Source organism: Mus caroli, chromosome 12 (assembly GCF_900094665.2).
Source record: "Mus caroli chromosome 12, CAROLI_EIJ_v1.1, whole genome shotgun sequence".
NCBI classification, from domain to species: domain Eukaryota; kingdom Metazoa; phylum Chordata; class Mammalia; order Rodentia; family Muridae; genus Mus; species Mus caroli.
The window spans coordinates 73,681,340-73,689,636 of NC_034581.1; the positions used below are offsets into that span (position 1 = coordinate 73,681,340).

General features: G+C 47.4%; 1 protein-coding gene across 2 annotated transcripts in view; it reads right to left on the reverse strand.

Moving 5' to 3' along the window:
• The window catches only part of Zfyve26 (zinc finger FYVE-type containing 26), a 69,445-nt gene that overhangs the window by 4,619 nt on the left and 56,529 nt on the right, over positions 1-8,297 (reverse strand). For both annotated transcript variants that reach the window (XM_021178746.2, XM_021178747.2), the window contains exons 35-40: positions 7,584-7,802; positions 4,126-4,323; positions 3,073-3,272; positions 2,108-2,249; positions 1,526-1,585; positions 340-522 (exon numbers count right to left, since the gene is read on the reverse strand). In XM_021178746.2, the coding sequence (XP_021034405.1) occupies positions 340-522; positions 1,526-1,585; positions 2,108-2,249; positions 3,073-3,272; positions 4,126-4,323; positions 7,584-7,802 (1,002 nt within the window). The remainder of the gene's footprint in view (positions 1-339; positions 523-1,525; positions 1,586-2,107; positions 2,250-3,072; positions 3,273-4,125; positions 4,324-7,583; positions 7,803-8,297) is intronic.

The following is an 8,297-nucleotide window of genomic DNA, read 5'->3' on the forward strand; positions in this document are numbered from 1 at the left end:
ACTATGCTTGCATTGGACAAGAAGGGATAGCGCCTAAGGGGCCTGTGCCAGCACTCACAAGTGGATGAGCCTCTATTTACCCCACAGGCATGTTCTGCAGTCAGTATGCTACAAGGGCCCACTCTGATCTCTGTCTCCTCAGAGCACAGACATTTCCAGAGGGACATCTTCTGGATACAGAAGTCACAGTCATGAACTACACAGGGAGAGGGCTGTAAGAGGGAGGCTGTGGTTGCAGAGTCAGAAAGAGAAATGGATCTTGCAGTGAGGAGGAGGAGGAGGAGGGTGCAGATGGAATGATACGGAAGCAGAGGACCCAAGAGACCCAGGAGGGAGCACCTGAGGCGGGATTCTCTTGAAGGCTTCCAGGCAGTTGAGGAGGATGGTGTCACCGTCGCTTTTGGCTGCCATGCCTGACTCACTGACACACTTGAGCAGCTGTCTGATCTCACCATATTTTTCCCTCTCAACCAACTGCCTGGCAGCTCTGCAGTAGGTCGCAGCAGCGTCCAGCTGGAAGTCCTAGGACAGAGTGTAGGATGATGAACTTAGGTCAGCAGGGGATGCTCACTGTGGGAAGTGACAGACTTAGGACAGAAGGGGACGCCCACCATGGGAAGCAATGGACTTAGGTCAGCAGGGGACGCCCACCATGGGAAGCAATGGACTTAGGTCAGCAGGGGACACCCATCGTAGGAAGTGATGGACTTAGGAGACTTGGGGATGCCCACTGTGGGAAGTGACAGACTTGGGAGACTTGGGGAATGCCCCCCATGGGAAGCAATTGCAGTCGCAACAGGACCACAAAGATACAGGAAAGCAGGAAAGGTTCTCTTTGGAGTCAGGCAAGCATTTAAGAAGTGATTACAAAGACTGCCTCCTCAGTGTCCTACGAGCTTCCAGTTCTTTGCTTTTTCTTTTCTTCAGGACAGGGTCAGGCTGGTCTTGAACATGTGACTTAATTGCCTCTACTTCCCCAACACTGATATTCCAGGGTGTGCCACCATGCCTGGCTCCATGGACTTGCAAAAGGCATTCTACTTAATTCCTATGACAAATTCTCTCTCCCCTGACTTTCCTTTCTCTGGGAAATAGTGATTGTCTGTTAAGAGCTGCCTAAGTGTTGAAACAGACTATCAAAAGACTCACTTGCTGAAACTTGCCAGAAAAATACACTAAACCTAGCTGAGGTTAGCCCTTATGCCATAGGCCTAGGGAGAGATGCTCTGGCTTCTCCTTCCAGATGTGTTCTCCTGGGAAGATGAGTGAGAGTTCTGCTTTATACCAGTTCTGGGGAGCTGTCTTACATGGGCTCTTTGATACCTTTTGAAAGGCTAAGGTTGGCTTGTGGCTAAGTGATATAGAGCCTGGCATTTGCCCCAGTTCCGTATCACTTCAGATATCACCCCTAATGCAAATCTGCTCTTCTTGGGATAAGAATTTTTTTTTTTTTTTAAAAGAGTAGCATTTCATAGAAATGTCAGGCATGGGTTCCCTTGACATACTCTTGAATGATGTATCATACCTGCAGAACACGGAATGCAATTCCAAAACCATCTTCCACATTTTTCCCTCCCAGCATAACCTGGATGGAGAGGGACATATGCTTAAAGAAATCATAATTATTCAAATAGCTTCTCAATAGAAAAAAACAAAACAAACCAGCCAACCAACCAAACAAAAAACAAGGGTCCCTATCATCATCACCACCACCACCACCACCACCATCATTATCATCATCGTGTTTTTGTGGAGACCGGGTTTTCCTCCACAGTCCTAGCTGGGTTAGAACTCACTATGCAGATCAGGCTGGCCTTGAACTTGCAGGGATTCTCCTACCTCTGCCTCCCTAGTGCTGGGATCACAGATGAGCCCACACACCCAACGCCTTTATTTAATTATTAAATATATGTTGAGACTTACTAAGCATCCAAGTACCAGAAATACAAGTGATCAAATTGGACTCTACCTCCAGCCCGAGGCTCACATTTCCAGCATGGAGGATGCCATCAAGGAAACAACTGAGATAACCAGATAATTTCAACTGGGCTAACTAAGCATTCTGAAAGATGTGAGCAGTCTTCTAGAGGCGACGTGCTCTGCGTACCTTGCAGGCAACTTCCATTTTCATGTGGTTGTTTCCAAAGAGTGTTGGCAGGGGCAGGGTGGTGATCTGAGAGGTCCCAGCGCTTTCACAGCGATGTAAGAATCTGGTCACTTCCATCTGTAGCTGCAGCGTATTCATGTGCCTATGGGGACAGGGCAGGCATGGTCCAGCCTCCTGAGGCTCTCAGGAGTGGGGTGTCTGCGGCTGGGTGACTGCTTCATCACAGCAATGGAAAGACCAAAGAAGTGACACGCAGTCAAGGGGCTTGAGATACCCTCCAAACAGCTACGGTTCAGCAAAAGAGAAGGACCTGGGTTCACTCACAGACACACAGGAGTTAGGGTGCACCGCGGAGCTGGATAAAGTCCCACCACTGGGTCAACAAATGTGTACTGAGTACCTCTGTGGCAGGCACAGAGTGAGGATGCAGGCTTAAGCCCTGACCTCACAGATCATACTAGAGGAGGAACAGACTGGAAGCAGACAGAAGAGCCTTAGTGACTAAGTCTAAAAAGACAACAAGTTAGAGGTGGAAAACTGCTTACTCGGCTTTTTTTTTTTTTTTTTTTTTGAGACTACATCTAGCTACGCTACTTAGGCTCACCTCAAAGTCACAATCCTTCTGCTTCAGGATGGACTACCAAGCCTGGCTAAGCATTTGCTTCATATAGTATGTTCTAAATAGAGGGGCTGACAAGCACAAAAAAAGAAAGCACATAGGCTGAGGATCCTGGGAGGCCAGGTTGGCCAATGGCTGATGTGTGCCAAGGGAGAGAAGAGTTGCGGAGACATTGCAGGGGACCTTTTTTTGTTCACTGTACAGAATGTGGGGCTCAGCCTGCCTGTAGCATGTGATCCTAATTCCTCTCCTACAAGCACCTCAGTTTATAGGTTGTAGTAGACACTGCCATCCAGCCCCAGCTCCCCGCCTACACTGGCCATCTATCTGTGGAGTATTGTGATACCTGGACACGTCAGCCGCAGTCATCTTCTTCCGGAAGAAGGTGGCTTTCTTCCTTCCGGAGCTGCGGGATGTTTCTTGGAGGTAGATCTTCAGGTGGTCCTTGGCCTTAAGCAACCATGACAGCTTCTCTCCCAGCTCTGTGTATGACTTTGCTTTGTGACTGAAGAACCGAATACAGGTCATGGCAGCCCGGACTTGGTCCTAGGAGTGAAAAGATGTTTGGTTTAGGAGCGATCAGAGATGTTGGGGGTTGTTTGTCATGAGAATTCACAGCAGGCCTTCACGTTCTGGCCCAATGATCGATCTCCATTTCAGATCCTCCCTTCTTCCCTATCATCAGCTGAGTTGGCAGTTTACATTGGTAATTACGTGGTCCCCTTGGGTTGGATGTTATTTTATCCTGTAGAGATCTAAAGGAAGATCCTTCCAATTCTCCACTGAGAAGGGATTCGGTCTTAATTTGGCATCAGATGATATAATTTCTGAGACATTACAGTACTGAGAAACCTCAGACAGTTAGGGGAAACTTGGCCTTTTTACTTGTATGTTTTCTTTTAAAGATCCCAGCTTTCTGGAACATCATTCCTTATGGATTCTATATCTTTTTTTTTGACCTTTATAGTCCTTGAATTTTATTTTTAAATGAGTTTTATTTTATTTTATGTGTGTATTCTGCCTGCACGTATGTCTGTGTACCACATGTGTGCCTGGTGCCCACGGAGGTCAGATGGTTGTGAGCCACCATGTGGGTGCTGAGAATTAAACCTGGATACTCTGGAAGAGCAGGCAGTTCTCTTTACTGCTGAGCCATCTGTCCAGCCCCCCATTTTTTGAATTCTGAAGAATGTTATTATGGACAAGATTAAAGTTTGGCTCTAAATGTAGGATAAAAGTCTAAATATTTAACAATGTTAGAGAGCCCAGTGGATTTGCTTTAGGGTCAAATACCAAGGTCAGGGATCAAATGACTGCCCTGTTCCCTCATCTTGCACAGCCTCTCCAGCATGACAGAGCACCAGGGACAGGAGAGGCAGGGAGGCTGGGGTGTTATCACCTTCATAAACTGCTGCAGCTCGTACAGGATGTGGTAGTAGTTGTTCTTCTGCAGATGTTGGCAGGCGGCGATCAGGTAAGCTCCCCAGCTCTCCAAGGTCGGATCGATGGATTCCAGTAAGTTCTCCAAAGTGTGTAGCTTCCCACTCTTATAGCTCGGCTGGAAAATGCCTTCTATGAAGACTTCTGGAGGACTTTCCTGGAGCAGGATACGGTAAGAAGTCAGCAGTGGGAGAGCTAGTTCTGGCAGGCTCTAGGATTTGCTTTGAGCTTCGGTCTTCCCTGAGCACTACCTCGCATCCTTTGTGTCACAGGTTCTTCTGAGAACACACTCGATAGATGCTCCACTCGGCCCTTCCTTGACGGCTCTCTACACCCATGGGCTCTTCTTCCTCTCCCAGGGTTTTACCTCAGATCCCTCTAATATTACTTCTGCCCCCCAAATGCTATCAGGAACTGCAGCTAGCTAACAAGGAGCTCCACACTGCTAATTCTGTCAGAATCGGTTCTTGCTGCTGTGGGGACAACCAAAGTACCTCTCACATGCTAGAAGACTGGTTTGTCATTCCCAATGGGACCAGTGGCTTCTGAAAGATGGTGACTTCCTTCTTCTTGAAAACCTTTAAGCTTAGTATTTTTACTTTTAATTGAGGAAAAAATTCTTTATTTTGCTTCTAGGATGCTAGGAACCATCCGCTCAAGGTTTTCTGTCAATGTCTCTGACCACTGAGTTCCTTAGCTGGTTCCTCTCATCCCTGTAGGACTCCTCTTCTATCTCTACTTCCCTACTGATTTTATCCAGTCCCATGGCTTTCCATGCTGTGTGCTAATGATATTCACACCTCTATCTCCAGCCTGCTCACCCTCTGCGTCTCGCAGAAATCTGCGTCTCCCATGGAACCCAGCTACCTTCTAACATGTCTTCCTACAAGCTCTACCCAAGACACAATTTTCCTCTTTCCCAGACACAATTCCGTTCTTCCAGTAGCAAGAATGGTTCTTTCAGGTCAAAAGCCTCGGGACCATTTTTCTCCTCACACTCTGATATAGATTTTTTTTTTTTTTTAGCAAGTTCTACCATTGAGACACACTCAGAAGCTGCCCGGGCACACTCATGCAATGACCCCCCATACCCATCAGCTAATCTGGATTACTTAAGTAGCTTTCTCTGTGACCTTCCACCGCCCACTCCTGTCTCTTCCATATAAAGTCAACAAATCAATCTTGTTGACACATGAGTCAGATGAAATTACTCTTCTGCCCACCATCTTCCAGGAATTTTGCTAATTATTCACTGTAAAGCCCAGGTTCTTCCAATGTCTACATATATGATTGATTTATGTATATATGTATGATTTAGCTACTGCCGTCCTGACCGTATCTGCTACTAGCCTGCCCCATCATTCCTGGCTTTAGCCATTTTAACCTCTTCATTTGCTTCTTCCTCTGCCTGGACTGTAATCCCTCCAGCTGTCCTCTGTATTTCAGCCCTTCACTCAGAGGCCGCTTTCTCTGGGTACCCCATCTAACACTGCATGACCCTGCTCTTCTGCTCCCTCCTTCTCTTCCCTCACTCCTCTCCACCCTTCCTTCAGTCTCTTCTGCCTCTTTCTCCTTCTACGCTCATCTTCTCTTCCCGTCTACAGAGCCCCAGCTGTCCTGGAACTTGAAATACAGACCAGGCTGACTTGAAATATAGACCAGGCTGGCCCTGAACTCACAGAAATATGCCCGTCTCTGCCCTTCTACTGTGTGCTCCTGGTCTAGGGATGCTTAACCCCTGTTTAGCCTGAAAGGATGAGTGGGATTTCTTCAAGAAAACAAGGCGGGTCAGGGCATTTTAGATAGATGGAACAGGGCATGAAGACTAAGAAAGATAATGATGTGAAAAAAACCATCAGAAGTATGGAGGCAGAGATCTTGAGGCCCAGCCGCATGCTAAGAAGCTGCCCTCTATCCTAATGATTCCTGAAGGCCCTCTGGGGAGAGGAATAACATGAGGGTGTCATGTTTAGGATGCTCACATGGAGGGCAGTGTGACAGGGAGGGAATACACAGAAACCCTGCTGCACATGCTAGGTGCTCAAGTGTCATTTTTCAGTGCATTTTTTTCTGTATCCCTACTTGCTTGAGGATAAAGGCAAGGCTCTTAAAAAAAAAAAAAAAAAAGCAAGGGTAGCCAATGACAGGAGAGAAGAGAAGGCTTCCTGCCTGGCTCTGTCAACCTCAGAGTAAGGCAGTGCTGTCGTCAGCTTCTACCTGGATTAGATAAGCTGCTTACCTCCGGCTGCACTTATCCGAGGCAACAGGACCTGACGATTTATACTATCAGCCTGTGACTGGCAGAAACATCGTTACTTCTCAACTCATGAGGAAAAGAGGAAATTAAATTCCAAATAACAAGACTCTTTCTATATGACTCTTAAGACATCTCGGCAGCTAAGACTAACAGCTAAGCTACGGTCTCCCTTTCACAGTCCTCCAAGGGTCCAGTTACCATGATGCTGAATTTCTCTTGGAGTCATCTACAAGATATACCTATTTGCAAACTATTGTTGGCTGCTGTTCTGATTTAGTTTGGCTAAATAATAATGTTGAGTTTTCTGTGAAACTTGGTAATATCAGCTGCTTTGTCAGGAGGTTACCATGGAATGTTGAGAAATAAGAAGTGCAGGCCTAGGAGAGAGCTCAGAGGATAAAAGCTCTTGCTATGCAACCTGATGACTTGAGTCTGGTCCTGGAGCCCATGTAATATGCAGGAGCATGTATCTCAAGCTCAGGATGCCTACAGTGAGATGGGGGGTGAGGGTGGGGGTGGGGGTGGGGCAGAAACAGGAGAAAGCTTAGCTTGGAGGATGCAGAAGGGCCGCAGAGACAGGAGACCCTGCTCAAAGGCAGAAGGTGAGAAGTGACTAACTACTGGAATTTATCTACCACATGCACCAGGGCCCCTGTGTACGGACCTGCTCTCTCTCTCTCTCCCTCCACCCCTTTCTCCCTCACTCTTGCTCTCTCTCAACAGAAGAGTGATGGCTAAGGAAGCGATGATGCTCTTGGTGCTCTTGCCTCCAGTGGGAGGTGCCAGGGGAGAGAGAAGAACCAAGGAGAGGGCGTGCCGCTTCCTCTTCCTCGCTTATGCACACATACAGGGTGTCATCTCGGTAACAATGTGCCAAATGTCACACAGGACTCCCTCTGAGCACCTCACTCCAGAAGCTGGGCTGACTCTCTGCCTGTGCTCTATGCTTTGGGAAAGGAGATGAACTTGGGTGTTGCTGGTCAGGAGGGATATCTGGTTCTGAATTTAAGTCTTGCTGCCGTCATTGGATGACTGTATAGACAGAGCCTTTCATTTCGACCTGGCTCCGCTGGAAATGATCTCACAGTGGGTCACTGAGTTATGTCTATGGAGGTGATGGGGGCAGCCACTGCCCTTGGACCGTGTTCCCAATGTCTTACCTTGTTGAGCAGGTGCAGCAGGGCTTCCCGGAGGCAGTTGTGCCTCATGTAGAAGCTGATGATGGCCAGGTTGGTGCTGTAGTTGTGCAGGTAGAAGAGACATTCTTGGTAGTAGGTGTTGTTCATGACCTTCCCCTCAGGCATGGCCTCCAGCAAGAGGCTCTGGCTTCGAAGGGTGGCTTCCAGTTCCCTCAAGGTGGCAGAGTAGTCGTCATCTTGCTGGCAGGAGAAAGACAGTGAGCAAACCTCTGGGCATGGTGTACTGGGCTGTAATTGTAACGCAGAGGTCAGCCTGGTCTACAGAGCAAGTGCTAAGACAGCAAGGGCTACACTTAGCCTTTGCTCCATAGCCACAGTGTGAAACATGGCTGCTCGAGGGAACACTTAACAATGTGGAAAAAGACGACAGTTTTAGAGCAGAGAAACAGGCAGCATGAAAAGCCTTTCCCGTAGGGTACAACTCAAGCTCCGATCAACACCACACACGCGTCGTTCGTCTATTGAGCCAGTCTTCCCAGGCGTCTCAGTTTGACTTTGTTGAAGAAGTTGTTCTTCCTCTTCCAAGGCCTCTCAGCTTCTTTTTTTTTTTTTTTCATTTAAAAATAGATAGTATGACAATGTTTATTTTTTTTTTTTGATTTTTAATATTTTTATTACATATTTTCCTCAATTACATTTCCAATGCTATCCCAAAAGTCCCCCATAGCGCCCCCC